This window comes from Brassica napus, chromosome C6, assembly GCF_020379485.1.
Source record: "Brassica napus cultivar Da-Ae chromosome C6, Da-Ae, whole genome shotgun sequence".
NCBI lineage: Eukaryota > Viridiplantae > Streptophyta > Magnoliopsida > Brassicales > Brassicaceae > Brassica > Brassica napus.
The window spans coordinates 8,484,313-8,501,961 of NC_063449.1; the positions used below are offsets into that span (position 1 = coordinate 8,484,313).

Below are 17,649 nucleotides of genomic sequence, written 5' to 3' on the forward strand. Positions count from 1 at the left end.
AAGAGTACTTCGGAGTAGATTGCGAAAACCAAACTCCGTTTTTCCAATTACAACTTGGCTGAGATTGACGAAATGACTGCCAAGTCTTCTTCGTTGAAAAAGAATTTGCGAAGCTATGCTCTGTCTGTCTCCAGAGAGGTTTATCTTCTTCTTCTCTTCCTCTGCTTCTCACCTTTTCAATTTCTTCCTCCACATCATTTAGAATACTCAATCTATGCCTTCTTCTACGATGTCTAAGCATTACATCAGCCACAAGGGAATTATCAGTAATACCTAGAGAAAGAGTACCTCCATCACCCAGAAAATCCTTCAAGCAACCAAGTCTCGACCAAGAGTCATACCAGAATGAAGTATGCTCGCCATTATACACTTCCATCTTAAGATAATTTTTAGCAAGATCCCTTAGCTTCAAAATTTTCCTCCACATCCAGGAACCTGCAGTAGAACATCTCATCGACCAGAAAGAACCTTTGCGGATCAAATAACAGTGTATCCACTTGACCCAAAGCGATGATCTACAAGAGAATGACCTCCAAATCAGTTTCAGACCAAGAATCGTATTTATTTCCTTGAGAGGACGCAGACCCAGACCCCCTTCATTCTTTGGAAGACACACATCTCTCCAACTCACTTTAGCTTTGGTAGTTTTTAAGTCTGGTCCAGACCAAAGAAAAGCCGAACAAAGACTTTCTATCTCCTTTAAGCAACTACCAGGCAATCGAAACACTGATAACCAGAAGTTAGCTATACTTGTGATCACCGAATTTATAAGTTGAAGACGACCTGCATGAGATAAGAACCTACCAGTCCAAGACCTCATCCTCTTTCGAATTTTCTCCACCAAAGGCATGTAATCATCCACTGTCATTCTTCTTGTAAGCAAAAGAAGCCCTAGGTATCTCACGGGTAATTTCCCTGATGCAAACGGGAAACATGTAAGAATATCACCCTCTTGCTCTTCAGAAATTCCAGCAGTATAAAGAGTAGACTTTTCAAGGCTGATCTTCAAACCCGAAATAGCTGCAAAATCCTCAAAGATCTTAAGAATACCTTCTATTGATCGTTTTGACCCATCTGTGAAGACCAATAAATCATCAGCGAAACATAGATGAGTTAGAAGAATATTTTGACATCTGGGATGATAACCAATGATCTTCTGCACTGCTGCTCTATCCAATAGATGAGACAAAACGTTCATACTGATGACAAATAAGTATGGAGATAGAGCACAGCCCTGCCTCAGCCCTCGCTTGCTCTGAAAAAATCCTGCTAGCTCACCATTAACTTGAACAGAGAATGACGGGGTGCAGACACAGAGTTCAATCCAATGCACGAACTGTTCCGGTAAGTGAAGTGCTCTCAGTGTATTCAATAAGAATGGCCAATGAACAGAATCGAACGCTTTCGCAATATCAATCTTCATTGCGCATCGAGGCGAGACATCCTCCTTATGATAGTCCTTTACTATCTCAGTAGCTAACAACAGATTCTCCACCAATAAACGGTCTTTAACAAACGCGGATTGATTTGAAGAAATACACTGTGGAAGAGTACTTTTCAAACGGTTTGCGATGATCTTGGAAATCACTTTATATAAGACGTTACAGCATGATATTGGCCTGTAGTCTCTCATTTCAGTTGCATTATCTTTTTTCGGGATCAAAGCAAGGATGGTGGCATTCAGACCTTTCGGAAGAAATCCTTTGGTGAAGAAAGACTTTACTGCAACCGTGAAATCCTTCTCAATAACACTCCAAGAAGCTTTGAAAAATTCTGAAGTGAAACCGTATGGGCCCGGTGATTTATTATTTGGCATTTGAAAGAGCACTTTTTTTATTTCCTCACTTGTAACAGGATTTATCAGTTGTGATCTCTCCTCCTCTGAATAGCGAAACGGGATAAGTTGATGCAATTCTTCAACTGAGACACCCTGAATATCTGATGGTACATGAGACAAGAAATCATTGAAAAACCTCTCAGCTTCAGTCTTTATAGCCTCCTGAGTTATAGCGACTGCACCAGAGGGACACTTGATTTCGCGGATTGCATTTTTTGTTGCTCTAAGCTTTGCTGCATTATGAAACACTTTATTGTTGCAATCACCCAGTTGCAGCCAATGCATCTTAGCCCTTTGCTTTAGAACCTTTTCCTCAATTGCAGAGATGCGTTGCTATTGTTCCGCAGCCTGCAACTCCACTCTAATATTTTCATGTGTAGGATCATTGAATAACCTCTCCTGTTTCATACAATGATCTTTATAGGATTCTTGTACCCGCAACGAGAGCTTCCCAAGCTTTTCTGTACTTAGATTCCTAATCAGAGGTTTTAAAGCCTTTAGAGTTTTCGAAAATCTGAAGAGAGCTGAAGTAGACTGAAACAGAGGCTGAGTATCCTTCCAGTAATCTGCCATCATTGTGTGAAATTCTGGCATTTCAGCAACTACATTCGTGAAATTGAAAGGCTTCTGTTTCCCTATGGCCTCTGTTTTTATATGAAACCTCCCTCTGAGATGATCAGAACAGCCTCCTGCCTCAAACACACCATAAGCTTGAGTTCTCTGATTTAGCCAAATTTCATTAACGAGAATGCGATCCAGTTTTTTGCATATCAACCCTTCATCTTGCTTTTACACCATGTGAACTTTGGCCCCTGAAACCCCAAATCTGTAAGCCTGCAATGCTGATACACGCTATCAAACTCTCGCATCCCCGTTGTGCCAAGACCTGAGTGCTGATAGTTAGAATGCTCTCCACCTTCTAAAATCTCGTTGAAATCCCCCCCATTATTATCCACTGCTTGTCTTTGAACATAGGTGAATCTTGATGAGCTTTCATATCACTCCACAAACCTCTTCAATTCTCAGCCAGATTCTCCCCATAAACAAAAGAACAGAAAAATTCTTCACTCTCCCCTTCCAGAAGCACTGAAACTGTGATAATTTAATCAGACGTAAACACTGGTGTCACCCGAACTTGAGGACTCCAAACAACCCATATCCTCCCCTTTCTATTATACTCGTAATTATTTAAGAAAGACAAGCCAGGGAAAATTGTCTCAACTATCTTCATAGCTTTGTTCTCCTTGACTCTAGTCTCCAATAAACATCCAAACTGCAAATCTTTATTGAAAATCCAACTACGAACCACCTTATGTTTTGAACTCCTATTAAACCCTCTCATGTTCCAGAAAAATCCTGTCATTGAGATAAGTTTTTATTGCTTCCTTTCCCGACTTTCTCCAGCATACCTCCTTGCATATTTTTAACAATCTTATGCATAGTTTTTGATCTTCTCGGTAAAGAAGGCCTTATGGTATTTGCTGCTAGGTCCGGCCAATGCTCAATACCAGCAATGCTTTTTACCAGCGAATCATTTGTTGTTTCCTCCTGAATTTCTTTCACCCCACTGCTCTCATCCTTTGTTTCCTTCTTTCCTAACTCTTCATCCATTGTGTTTCCTCCCTCACAATCTCTTCTTCCACACTTAAGATTTCCTCATATTCAACTTGATTTACTGTATCTCCTTTTTCATCCACTTCTATAAGAGCCGAGAATCGAGAAGGTGTCAATAATACCTAATCATCCTTCAATGTAGGACTCCTACTGCTTTTTCCTGGTGTCACATCCTCCCAATTTTCCACTAGCTCGCCTTCTTCAATCTCCTTTCCAGCAGCATTAGAAACATTTCCCAAAGCTGATTATGTGTCTTTTTCATCAACTTTTGTTATATTCACTTCTATAGCTTTAACCTCCTGGCCATCTTTACCAATCACTCCATCATTTATTATTTGCTGCACAGATTTCTCTGAGCCATCCTTCTTGTTAATAACACAGACCTTTTCTGTATGTCCCCACTTCCCACATGTGTTGCATCTTAGCGGTAACCACGGGTAGTAGAATTCCACTAATGATGAGACTCCATTCTTCATGAAATTAATCTTGGTTGGCAACTCTTTTGTAAGATCAACATTGACAAACACCTTTGCAATCTTAAAGTTCGTACAGGCGGCAGTCTCTGGATGTAGACGTACCGGAAGCCCTGCTGCACTTGTGATGAAACTCAGGCCCTGCCATGAGTACATATGCATTGGCACATTCTTGAGATGTACCCATAATGGTATGGAAGTAATCTCAGGCTTCTCTTTCATCTTGTCTGGTATCCATTTTGTGACCACCATTGGTATATTCCAATACTCCACATACCTCTCTTTAGTATTCGAGCTCGCATCCCTGGATCAAGAACTTTGAACTTCATAGTTGTGGCATCAACCACATGAACATCAATCAACATCTTCTTATCACCTTGGTTCCAAATTATGTTCACAGTAGCATGAATTTTTGCACTATGTGGAGCAGTATCCAGAAATTTTCCTATCAGGTAATCCTCCCAGAGATGATTTACCTTCTCGATAACTTCATCTGGAATCTCAACACTCTTTTGGCCCTCCTTTTCTGTGATCTCCAACTCATATTTTCTCAGAACCTTATTCTCCTGAGCAACCCTAACCCACGATGATGTCTCCGACTCTGACTTCCCCTTTCCTTTTTGATTCTCCCTTTCTGAATCATCTCGCTTCTCCAGTCCTTCGATCCCAGTATTATCGCATCCTCTTTTGTTGTTTCCAACCTCCGATTTCGCTTCCAAACTCGATTCATCTTTGTTAACCTTTAATCCAGGTCCCCCCAGAAGGTTTCCTGGATCAGAGATCTCGCTTCGCTCCTTCTGATTGCCTTTTGTCTCCGTCAAACCCCTCACTGATCCCGGCGATGTCGCCGAATCCATGATGAAAAAGATCGTCGCCAAAATCGCCCTTTTTTCGCTTCACAACAGGAGAAAAATTCCCTATACTATGAATTTACCGGGAAGATTGCCGTGAAGAATGAAGCGGAAGAGTTGATTTCGGAGCCGGCCTGCGCAGAGTTACGGAACGTGTTTTGACGGGTTGGGTCTCGAAAGGTTGTTTCTGGGAGAGATTCATGATCCGCAGATTTTGCATCCTTTGAAGATTATATTTGATCCTCTCTTCAGTTTCTGTTTAGGGTTCGGTTTACACATCGAAACTTCTGTTGATATTATCATGGCAAGCATGGTGATGATAATGATAATGATTTTGCATCATTTGAAGATTTTCTTTCATCCTCTTTTCAATTTCTGGTTAGGGTTTGGTTGGTTTTCAGATTCTACAAATCTCTATCGTCTATAGCTGGCTAATTAAAAGGATTTTCCAAATAACATAGTGTTTGATTAAAAGCATAGGTTTAAATTAGACAATGACAAAGATCTGTAAATACTTTTAAAACATAAGGATTCCTGAAAAAAAAATTTTATGTTTTAATAGTATTGATATTTGTCTGTGGGGTCCATACTTTTATGAAAGAGTTATTTATTGAAAATTGTTAATTTAAAATATCTAAATAATTTGTGTTCTTAACTTTTTAAAATAAACGCTAAGGATATAGAAACAAACATTTTTGCTCGATGCAAATTACAGAAGACAATTTTCAATTCCATAGATAACTTAACACTTCGAAGTGAATTTTTTTTTTTGAAATAATGTTAAATTAATTCAAGCAAAAACACTGTTTTACACTTTGTGTTACATTAGAGCAGAGGTTTTTTTTAAATGAAAGCTAATCAAAAGCTAAGCCTTAAATAGCTATCGAGTGGCAAATCATTGCGTTAATTAAACGTCAATTCCTTTCAACTCACCTCGGTCTAGGAGGGCTTTCAGAACCAGGAGATAAATTAAAGTCAATAGAATCTTCAAAACACATCACTTGTCTCCCTTGTTTCCTGGAAATTTCAGACTCCAGACATTCATTTAGCTCCATCACAACATGTGGCATTGTTGGTCTATGGTTGGAGGTTGGGTTTACACAAGTCATAGCCAACTCAATAGCCTTCCACACACCGTTTGTATCAAAATCTCCCATCAGTTTTGGGTCAATAATATTCTTAATGTTTCCTTTCCCGATCATGAATCTAACCCAATTTGTAATGTGAGATCTCTCTCGGGTTGTATCAATCACAGCCTGGTTTGTTATGATCTCTAATAGCACTATCCCAAAGCTGTACACATCACTCTTCTCGCTTAGCAAGTTTGTTATGTAGTACCTGAAAAGAATATTTAATGATTTACATTTCATATTTTATATTGAATAGTATAATTTATTTCTTTTGTTACTTACTCAGGATCTAAGTAACCAGGTGTTCCTGCAACTACTGTTGATTCCACCGGGCAAGATCTAGAAAGCCCAAAATCAGCTAGCTTCGCTTCAAACAGCTCATTCAACAATATGTTAGTAGATTTCACATCTCTATGGACTATGGGAGGTACACTTCCATTGTGTAGATACTCCAATCCTGTTACAATTAATTGTTGCTATCTATGTCAGTTATTTATATTAGATTTTAAAAATCAGAATAGCAAAGACATTTTTGTTTCATCACCCTGTGCAGCTTCCATCGCTATTAGCAGTCTGTTCTCCCAAGTTAGAACATGTCCACCGCTTTTTCCTGTACCAAATTTCACTTTGTTTTTACTATATGAACCCCACCAAATGGGAAACTCTTTAATAGAAAATGTTTACCTGATATATTCTCCTTTAAATCTCCATTGGCCATGTACTGATAAATCAAAGCCAAGTTTTCACCATCATCACAGTAACCCACAAGTCCCACCAAATTTCTATGGTGAACTCTTGAAAGAAATTCAACCTAAGAAACATAAAAACGATTAGAATCTTAATAACAAGAGACTGATTGCTCTATATATTTCTTATTTAAATTTACCTCTGCTTTGAAATGATTATAGTCGTGGGAAGCTGATGTATGAAAGAGCATTTTCACAGCTACTTGAGTACCATTTAAGTTTCCATAATACACTCTTCCATAGCTTCCTTTACCAAGAACTCTCTCAAAGTTATTCGTCATCTTTAGTATCTCAGAATACGTGTATATTCGTTCCTTTGTTCTGATTGATTGATTGGTTGATCTCGTCTCACTATTAATATTACTAGGGACTGATACAATGGTAAAAACAAAATGAAATTATTTAAATATAAAAAAAATCATTCTCTATTTTACTTGTGTTAAGACCTGATCCCATAAATATACCTTCACTATGTTTTTTCCTTGCGACAATGAAACATATGGTAAAGATAGCTAGTAAAGTGATCACGCCAGCCACCACCGATACCGTGACAGCAACCAAAGGAAACTTTCTACCCAGTTTTTCATCTATACTACAATCATTAATGGGAAATGAACCCAAAAAGAAGGTTATAGTAGGAAAATTTAAAATATCTTTTAGACACGAAGAAAGAAAAGTTGTGAAAAAAACATCTTACAGTAGTATTAAAACTTTGTCATCTATCTTATGTTGAAGAGAATCAGGAATTGTGAGATTCAGCTTAGGGTTTCTCTTTAAGTTTCTGCGAATGAGAAAATAATAATAAATCTTTCAAAAACAAAAAATAAACAAATCAAGCAAGAGTTCAATAACAGAAACTCACATGAGTGTCAACAACTTCATATCAGCAAGAAAATCTGGAAGCTCTCCTGATAAATCATTCTTTGATAAATCTCTGTCCATTATAGGGGAAAAAGCTTTTGAAAAGTTAATATATATATATATATATATATATCATGAAGATCAAAAAGAAAAAAAAAAGAGTTAAGATGTCAAATAAACAAGTTTATTTGCGTTTTAATAGTTTCAGATGCTTACAGTTCTCTCAGTTGTGTTAGGCCAGCTATATCAGGTGTTATGGCACCGTTCAAATCACTCGCTGCCAACTTCCTAATATTTAAAGACTTAGGATCTGTGAGAAACTCCGAAACAAAAAAAAAAGCTTATGAAATATAAACCAACGAAATAAAAGACATACAAGGATATGATGCGAGGCTGATCAGAGTTCAGATAAAGGCACTTCACGCCTTTCCATCGATAAGTTTTAGGAGAACATGGATCCCCTTGCCAGCTTATTTTTTTATTCATCAATCCATATGTTTTCTTGATGTTCATCATAGCAGAAACTGATACTCAAAAGAACCAAACAAGCTAGGAGTTTGTTAATTCCATTTACTATTACTAAATCTTATCTAAAATATGTTCTCTTGCGAAAATGATCTATAATATGTTGTTTCCGTTCATATTTAAAACAATTCAAATAGTAAATTTGAACTAATACAATTAAAAAATCTTATATGCATGATGGTTATTTGGAAATCTATATGAATTTTGAATGTGAACTCAAATAAATTCATGTCGAATACTTTGAAAGTACTTCAACAAATCAATAACCCTCCAAAAACTAAAAACATAAAACAGAATTGGTAAATAGAATGTTTTTTCTAAAATAAAACTTACCTTCATCTTGGTGAGTCTCGAGCAGCAAATTTTCCACATCTGTATAGACCTCAAGGGCATTGATAAGTGGAGGAAGAGTAGAGCTTTCAGTCATTGTAAAAGTGAAATTGAATTTCCCATCTGAAGAACTCAAAGCTGTTCGACTAAAGATAGTTGTGATCTTGAGTTTGTGAGGTCTAAAGAAACTTTCCCAAACCTCACCACCGTTGTAAGTAATGTTAAATTCTCGGATCTCATTAGAGCCAAGATTCTGAATTTCTGCGAAATGCATGTATATATATGAGTGTGCATTGGTGTCGCCAATATCCCACCATATGTTGAGAGGATGAGAAGCATTTGCAGGAAAAATTGCGGAGTTTGCCACATGTTGAGGCACATTGTAAGAACCACTACTTGTATCGATTGTAAGATTAGTACTTAACGACACGGTTTTGTTATTTTTGTATGGAACCCAAACTCTGTCATGGACGTCTTCATCATACCTAGAGAGAAAGAGAGAGACAAAGATGTTTCATTTTGTTAAATCAAAGCAATATAAGCAAATAATTTTTACAAGTTATTTTATAAATATGCAAAAAAAAAAAAACCCAGGTTTTATATTACCCGTAGCACCTACAGTTTTGGTAAAATTCTTAAAACATATATAACAATAATTTATATGTATCACCATTAATAAAAAATTTAAACTAATAACGTAATTATAATACACAAACTTTTCACATTAGCTTATAATTTCAAAAAAAAATGTAAATATTTATATTTTTATAAAATTTATTGTAAAAGTATTTTTTAACTAAATGTTTGAATTATACTTTAATTCACTAATCAGTATGAAAGCAACTAATAAAATCAACAAATTATTAAATTTATTCATGTATAAAATATATTCGTTGAATGAATATCAGTCGACTTATAAAGTTAATAATAGATTACTTTATATCACTTAAATGTAAATATAATCCATATTTTATTAAGTTAATTAATAAATCAATTTATCATTTTAATTTGTGTTAACTAAAATAAACAAAAGCTAAAATTTATACATTTAAATATTAAAATATTAAAATAAACATAATCAAAATAAAATATAATTTAAATTTAAATTTACTTTCTCTACTTCAAATTTTACAAAATTACTAAAGAAAAATAAAATTGATAAACTAAACATAACTTTAAAATATATATATATTATGTTCTTATACTGAAAAAAATAGTTTTAGAAAACTACAACAAATAAAAAATTTACTTTATAAAATAGTATGTTTTAATTATTATTATTATTATTACTATATATGAAATTATTTAGTGAAAAAAGATGTTTTCTATGTAACAAAAGATATCTGAGCGCTCCTTTTTTATTTCACTAGAAAGAAAATGAGGCCTCAGATTATTTACCTGAGGAAAGATGGAGTCTGCGGAAAGTAAATTCTAGCGAACGACATCAGGGATTCATGAGTTAGGTACGTATTGTTGTTCTCTTTTTTTTTTGTGAAACACTGGTACGTATTGTTGTTCAACGGACGAAGTTCCAAGGACGATATAAACGGTGTCGTTTCTCCGATTTTGATAAGACAAACTTGAAGCCGATCATGTGCTACAACATGGATGATCTCGTAGATCGAAGCATTTGCTACTCCTTCAAGTGTAACAGAAGTCCATTTATTAGGACCAACGTGAAGATCAAACTCAGGCATCTGATTAAGACCGTCATAATTTCCGTACACAAAAGTTCCTCTGATCAGATATTTACTGTTCTCTTTAAGGTTGAAAGTGTAACAGTTTCTCTGACCTTCAGGGAAGCTTCTTAAGGTCCAAGTCTGTTGTTGAAACAGTGTCTTGTATGAATCATCGATCCTCCCGACGATTCCACTGTCAATAAAGTCCGCGTCTGATATGTATGTTATATTCGTTGTCTTCTCCGTATAGGTTGCACTCTTAGGGATTAATCCACAAGCCAAGCTGATAAATCCTGTTTATGAAAATAATTTAATCAAAGAGAGATATTTAAAACAGGTATGTTAGAAGCATCATGATTTATACAAACATGGTGTAAGAACCTGATTGATTTTGAGCGTGGACTGATTGAAGAATGGCAAAAGCTATTATCAAGAAAAACAAAAACCCACTGAGAGATTTCATTTTGTCTTTTTCTTTAATTTGTTTGCAAAACTTTACATGTAGATTAAATTAATCCCAAGCTGTCTTTCACAAAGTCAGAAACTATTCAAACAAAAGGGGAGCCAATCCAAATTTTACATTATTTTGAAAATAATAAATAATTTAATATATATTAAAAAGTCCTCATTTCCATAATTTGATGGTCATACAGATCTTGACTTGTTTTTGCATATCAAAATGTTGACTGTTGTTTTGAATGAATTGAGTCAATTTTGGAAACTTGAGGCCCTGCATAGTTAGAAATCCCCTATTTACATTGATGTATAGGGGATATACTTATATTGATATCTATAACATAAATTTTTGGTCTATTTTGGATTTTTTTTCTTTCTTTTTTGTTTCATTTTGACCCAATATAATAGACTCATCTTTTATTGACCAATTGAAACTTCCGTTTCTCATAGGATTTTCTTCTTGGTCTAGAATCAAAGACATGGGGTGGTGCATATGATTATAGTTACTGATTTCATAGTCATTCATATACTATAAAACTAGGTAGTATAGTAAAATAATTGATAAAATTATTTATTTTTCGTTGTAGTAAGAGATTTGTCGTATAACTTTTTCAAGGGAGGACATTCAGATATTCGTTCAGATTGAGATGATCCACTCAGATTTCAAATTTTTAGAGTTAAAAATTTAAATATGATTCAGATATTTACAAATTTTGATTTAAATTTGGTTTGAATCATTGCATGTTCGGTTCAAGTCCGAGTTCGAATAGTTATTTTAATTATGTAATATTTTACAAAAATCCAAATATACTTAATCCTCAAAATCCGAAAATAAAAATAATATAAAAGATAAAAATTTGAATAATGTAAGACTAAATACTTATATTTACATAAGAAATAATTCAATTTAAATATTTAGATGGAGAAAAACAATATATTTTTAGTATTTTGGACATATTTTGTTATTTTAGATATTTTCATATTAATGAATATCTAATAAATTTAAAATTTAAAATAACTAACATATTTAAGTATATAATTGTGTTTTAGATATTTGGATCGGATTCGGGTCTTGTTATCCGAATATTAAACTTTTAGATCCATTTGAGTATTAAATCAGTTTTAGTTTGTGTTTAGTATTACTTTCAAATCAAGTTCGGTTTGGTTCTTCGGATCTAAATATTTTACCCAGACTTACTTTCTTCTACTAATATAAATATAAATAAATAAATATAAACTAATATTTTGGGCTTATTTTGCACAAATAATTATTGGACCATACTTTAAGAATACCAATAAAAATGGTTGGACGTCGTGTCATTGGGCATGTTACAAAATTGATGTAGTCTATAACCAATAACGTGTACTTTCTTATAGAATATTCTTGGTAAATATAATAAAAATATGATGCAATCGAGTGAAATAGGTTAGACTTGTGTCGAAAATAATGTGATCTTTTCACTCGGTACATGAATTTTGTTTTTCAATCGATTTCGAAAATTTTCTTTTCTTTTAAAGCTTTTCTGATTTCAGATTTTTCTAACAATCTGATTATTTTTCTAATTCTTAGTTAGATATGAAAACTCAGTAAAGAAAAACAATATTTGGCTAAACTAAAGATCCAACTTTGTATGTGGCGTTTTTCACCTCAGTTTTCTTAATTCATAACCAATCACAATTATTTGGTGCTTTTGTATGCATAAACCTCGACCATGACCATGTTCGGCAAGATACCAAAACTTTCAATTTCTAAAAACATTTTCATTCCGGCATTTTAGTTGATGTGAATCTTAATGATTTTGTAACTTATTTATTTTTCAACAATAATATTATTCAGTTCTCGCCCAAAGAGAACTTCAATTCACTAATACAAAAGTTAAAAAGATGAATGTTGAAAATAAGTTGATTAAAAAAAAGGAGTGTGTGAACACATTAAATAGTCTACGATAGAGTTAAGAAAATTAGTAACTATTAAAAAGCCTGATTTTTTAAAAAAAATTAAGGGTTACATTCAATAAAAATTTTGGTATTAAAATATGGTAGAGTAAAAATATTATTGAAGTTTAATTACAGCATTTTACATAGTAAACAAAAAATTTGTTGTATAACTTTATCATCTGTTACAAAATAAAATCAATGCAGATCTTAAGTAAAAAAATAGTTGATAACTAGTTAAATTGTTAGCACACTTTTGATCATTACATAATGTTTTGTCAAACTAGTTTCTATAGATATCCAATTATTCATAAATAAATATTTACAAGACCACACTTTAAATACCTCAAACATATGAAAAGTGATGCATTATTACTGTTTAATGCGTATCAAATGACAATGACGCACTTCAACAACAAAATTTTACTTATTGGTGAGTGGTAACATATCGCAGAGTCCAACTAAAATAACCCCCCCCCCCCCCCCCCCCCCCCCCCCCGGTCTACAGAAAAGCTGTCTCCATTCATACACTATGTGTTGTAGTATTGCCACTACAATCGCAACACATCAAGCATGTAAACTCGTACATGTCTTCACTGATTGATTCTCCAAAAGAATAACCATAACGAGACAGGAAAAGAGCGGGACATAAGAGACTTGTCTCTATAACTAACTACTTACCTAAACTCTGATTGGTCATTCCTCTAGACAAACTAAGCTTCTAGGCCATGGTGAATACTCAAATAAAGGGTCTTTTAACTCTTAAGGCTTTCAATGTTTTTTTTTTATCTTCCTTGGACAAGACCACTAAAGACTTGGCTGTTTCCAGCAAGAGTTGCTTCCCATTCAATGGAAGACAAGAGTATCTGCGAAAGCGATATAACCACTTGCTTCATGTTTGGCCTTAGAATCGGATCATCATCTACGCATTGCTTCGCCAACATAGCAATCTGTCCATAAGAAAATACAATCATTCTTTAACACAGTGAAAATATCATATGGTTTGCTACACTTGTTCCAACTACTAAGCATATACTTCTTAGTTTTACCTTGAATAAACAGTCATGCGGGTATAAATCCATCATGTTGGGATCTAAAAACTCCTTCAAACTCGACATGTTCATAGAGTCTGGTGAGTTCTTAAGAGCCGCTAACATCTGCAACAGAGAAAGAAAGGCTTTGGGAATAAATGTTGCATCAAAGAAGTGTAATGTGTAAAACTCCAAGAACTTACAGTAGATAGATGCCAATGGACGTCTTTCTGGATTATTAGTTCCCAATGCCTCTGTTCTTATAACAGCTTCTCTTCCAGAGATAATCTCAAAAAGAACAACACCAAAGGCATAAACATCGCTTTTCGAGGTGGCAAGACCATCACTTAGATATCTACAGAGGAAAAGACAGAAGAGTCACTAAAGTATTCTTGAATGAAAATTAGATGTAGCTTCAGGTTTTTTCAAATGCTTACTCTGGCGCAAGATAACCATATGTACCAACAACTTTAGTCACAGAAACTTCACCCTCTCCAGTTTTCTCAACTAGTTTCGCTAGTCGAAAATCAGATATCTTAGCCCTGAATGCCTCATCCAGCAAGATATTGCTCGTCTTGATATCTCTATGAACATAATGAGTTTTAGTATGTTCATGGATATACTCCAAGCCCCTTGCTGCGTCAAGCGCAATCTGATTCCTCATTATCCAAGACAGTGGTGTATTGCCTTCAAGAACATCAAAAAACATATCAATTATCATCATCTTCTCCTTACAGTTAGTCTTCTTTACCTTTGCTCTGAGGATCATGCAAATGGTTTTTCAGCATTCCCTTTTGCACATATTCATACACTACGAAGAGCTCATCACTGGTTGCAGCATAGCCAATCAACTCTACCTTTTACAAGAATAAAACCAAAACCCAAAAGTCACAATCTCATAAAGAAGATTTTACACACAAAACACAAGGAGGATTTACCAGATTTGAATGATGAACTTTGCAAAGAACTTTCATCTCTGATGCAAACTCTTTAGTTTTTGTAGCTGTCATCCTTTTCACAGCAACTTCCTGTGATAAAGTTTAGTCACATATTACAACAACTCAGAACTCGGCATATGAAGATGTGATCTAAAGGGACAAACCTGTTCTCTAAGTAGACCAAAGTATACTGAACCACAGTTCCCATGACCAAGAAGATTAGAATCAGCAAACCCATCAGTAGCCACGCGGATCTCTTCATAAGTGAACACAGTAGGCTTCTCTATCTCAAACACTCCATCAACAATACCTTTAGGAATAGCAACAACTTGATGATGGCTCTGAGTTGTTTCACCGTTGGTTTGTCTGAAATCCCCGGACCTGCAGCAGTTATACCGAGCAGAACCGCAAAAGAAACCGGACTTCCTAAGGATTTGGAAGCTGTGTCCACCACCACTATCTTCATCATTGGAGCTGCAACTAGATGATCTCAAACAGATGCATACAAGTATACATATGACGAGAAGCGCAAGCACAACTGTAAGACCACCAACAATCCATATATAAGGCACATGACCACCACCCTTTGATGTGTGATTCACCTGGTCAGCAGCTTTTTCCAAATTTGGAAAAAAAACATATATGAATGTGAGTATTATGATATACTAAAAATAGTAACTTGAGATTCAGATCAAAAAGATTTAAATCAAAACCTGAGATGTTGATGTTGGTAAACGTGGGAGAAGGAGCAGGAGGGGTTGTCTTCTTTGCTTCATAAGGCACTCCAGGTACTTAAAGATCAAAGATCATCAAACAGTTTTGTCTTAAAACCCTAATAATTTCTTAAAAACTAAAGATTCTTTACCGGAATCAAGCGGGATGTAAATAAGATCTCCGGTTGTGAAATTATCAGGACTCGAGATTCCATTAACTCCCTCGATTCGATCCATACTAACACCAAACCGGCTCGAGAGAGACCGAACACTGTCTCCATTCACCATCACGTAGCTCATAAGGTAGTTCCAGAGACCACTCGAGCAACCACAGAGAAGCTGCACAGACACAACCGCCCCGGGACGAGCCTCTCTAGTGCTGTTGAGTGGAAACGCGAGACCAGAGTAATCAGAGACGACAGCATCGGAGACGGAGCTCCGGTTCTGTCTGATTGTGAATGTCGTGTTCGTTGCGTACTGATGAGGAGTCGTGGTGAGACAAGAACAGTTCTTCCGAACGTAGATGTCGCCGGAGGTTACATCGGCGGTTATGTCGGAGGCTAATGCGTCGAACATGCTTTGGATTATGGAAAAGGTTTGGTTTTTGTTGGGTTTGAAAGCGAGGAAGGAAGTGCAGAGACGAGAAGTGTCGAAGCAGTACATCGGCTTCGAGGAGGAGAGATTCCATAAGGTGAAGAAGGAAAGAACCCAGAAAGTGGAAGTGGCGAGATTCATCGAAAGGTGGGATTTTTCTTAGGGATTAAGAAGAAAGATTGTTGAATTGGTGAGATTGAAGGGTGAATCGAGATGGGTTTTGATTGGTTTTGTTAATGGAGATGTGAGAAAGCGGCTTGAAATCAGATGAAATCTCAGTCATGGGAGAAGAGTGAAGCTCACAGTCTCTCTGCAGGAACTTTTGTAAAGTGATTAGATATCTTGACTGTTCGTGGTTTTTGCTTTAGTTTTTGGTTTTTGTTTTTGCAGAATTTATTTTTCATCCGATCAAATTTTTGGTTTTTGTTTTTGTTTTTGTAAAAACCATTTCAGTTGCCAATCAACATTTTCAATAAATAGATTCATTAAAATTTAGGGAAACTAGTTTTTGAAAATTTTAACCAATTTATGAAGAAAAACCAAAAACTAACTTTTGTGAGCTTTTATGAAAAAAAATGAATTTTGATTTTTTTTTGTAGAAACTACTACATTTTAATTCATTAATAATTAATATTTTCATGAAAATAAAATTATCATAAAATATTTTGTACATTAGATATCATTTAAACAATAATGTGAAATATTTTAATTTGTGGTTCATATATCTGTAAATAAATTTATATATTTTATAAATAATATATTTAATTTTAAAACTTAGTTATTAGTTTCTATAACTAAAACAATTGAATTATTTTAATAATTATTAGTCACATTAAAAATAAAAAAATTATAAAAACATAATATGTTTTATTAATAAAATGTGTTGTATAATCCTGAAATATAAAAATTACCATTCAACTTTAAGAAAATATAAATAATTTATATAAGAAATTTATAATTAGTTTCAAAATTCTATGTACTTATTTTTTATATAATTTATAATATTTATATAAGAAAAACTATTGCTTTTGAAGTTTTAAAATTAAAATAATTTATATAAGAAAAATTTCTAAGTAGTTTTGAAATTTAATATTTTTATTTTTGCATAATTTATATATATTTTATGATTTATATTTTACTATAATATATTTTTCATAAAAATATAATAATTTAAATATGTTATACTATTTAATTTTAAAATAATAATAACAGTATTTTGATAAATTTTAATTGTAAAATCTAAATATTTATTGCTATTTTGTTGTATTATTTTAAAGGAATGTATTGATTAATTTTTGAAAATAAAAAAATACAGCAAAACCAAAAACCAAAATCAAAATCAAAATCTAAAAACCAAAAACCAAAAAGTAAAAGCTGAAAACCAAAAACCAAAATCTAAAAACCAAAAACTAAAATCTAAAAACCAAAAACTAAAACTAAAAACTACTGAAACAATCATCACCTTAGTGTATTTAATTAGGTTCGGTGTTTGATAAAAAAAAAAAAAAAAAATAGGTTCGGTGTTTGTTTAGTACCTAATTACTTATGTTGGATTTATATAATTTTTGTCAGGACCTGAGGAATGAGTATTATTTAGCTACAGTTTAATTCCAAGTGTTAATATAATTTATAATTTATTTTTTTAGTAAAAAGCCAAAAACTTTCTATATTTTATAAAGGCAGAAATTTTCAAAATTTAACATATGATCCGAGAGCCACATCAACATATGTTTTTTAAAAATTAGAGATGACAATATCTGATATATTCTCATTTCTGACATTGAATTTTTTTTTTCTCGTCGATATGTTTTTAATATTAAAGGATACGGGTCAAACTCAGGAAAATTACAATAAAAACCCAAAATAAAAACTCAAACTCGATAACCAATTGGGTCTATAACCTTCCGGCCCAACTTGAGAAACCCTAATCTCATAA

General features: G+C 33.9%; 2 protein-coding genes across 2 annotated transcripts; both read right to left on the minus strand.

Annotated features, from left to right (window-relative positions):
• Positions 1–5,124: 5,124 nt before the first annotated feature.
• On the minus strand, positions 5,125–12,921 carry LOC106404238 (probable LRR receptor-like serine/threonine-protein kinase At1g51880). The gene is made up of 13 exons (XM_013844972.3): positions 10,428–12,921; positions 9,766–10,339; positions 8,371–8,852; positions 7,889–8,036; positions 7,729–7,800; positions 7,514–7,585; positions 7,349–7,432; positions 7,116–7,243; positions 6,792–7,021; positions 6,590–6,716; positions 6,450–6,515; positions 6,188–6,362; positions 5,125–6,113 (listed from the first exon to the last, which is right to left on the minus strand). Exons 1-13 carry the CDS (start codon positions 10,507–10,509, stop codon positions 5,705–5,707), a joined length of 2,649 nt encoding a protein of 882 aa, XP_013700426.1. The 5' UTR covers positions 10,510–12,921; the 3' UTR covers positions 5,125–5,704.
• A 250-nt stretch (positions 12,922–13,171) lies between these two features.
• Positions 13,172–16,077, minus strand: LOC106402409 (lysM domain receptor-like kinase 3). The gene is made up of 9 exons (XM_013843131.3): positions 15,272–16,077; positions 15,120–15,197; positions 14,571–15,019; positions 14,407–14,496; positions 14,220–14,325; positions 13,906–14,155; positions 13,672–13,823; positions 13,487–13,594; positions 13,172–13,387 (listed from the first exon to the last, which is right to left on the minus strand). The coding sequence occupies exons 1-8, from the start codon at positions 15,852–15,854 to the stop codon at positions 13,578–13,580; spliced, it is 1,725 nt and encodes a 574-aa protein (XP_013698585.1). The 5' UTR covers positions 15,855–16,077; the 3' UTR covers positions 13,172–13,387; positions 13,487–13,577.
• Between the last annotated feature and the right edge of the window lie 1,572 nt (positions 16,078–17,649).

What these genes read in the sequence shown, in the direction of transcription:
- LOC106404238 (XM_013844972.3), bottom strand. Translation starts at nt 10,509, where the DNA reads ATGAAATCTCTCAGTGGGTTTTTGTTTTTCTTGATAATAGCTTTTGCC. An exon ending in CAGACTCCATCTTTCCTCAG is followed by an intron (nt 8,853 to 9,765) that starts GTAAATAATCTG and finishes CTTTCTCTCTAG; the next exon opens with GTATGATGAAGACGTCCATG. An exon ending in ATAATCATTTCAAAGCAGAG is followed by an intron (nt 6,717 to 6,791) that starts GTAAATTTAAAT and finishes TATGTTTCTTAG; the next exon opens with GTTGAATTTCTTTCAAGAGT.
- LOC106402409 (XM_013843131.3), bottom strand. Translation starts at nt 15,854, where the DNA reads ATGAATCTCGCCACTTCCACTTTCTGGGTTCTTTCCTTCTTCACCTTA. An exon ending in GCATGATCCTCAGAGCAAAG is followed by an intron (nt 14,156 to 14,219) that starts GTAAAGAAGACT and finishes ATGTTCTTGAAG; the next exon opens with GCAATACACCACTGTCTTGG. An exon ending in TATGGTTATCTTGCGCCAGA is followed by an intron (nt 13,824 to 13,905) that starts GTAAGCATTTGA and finishes TTTCCTCTGTAG; the next exon opens with ATATCTAAGTGATGGTCTTG.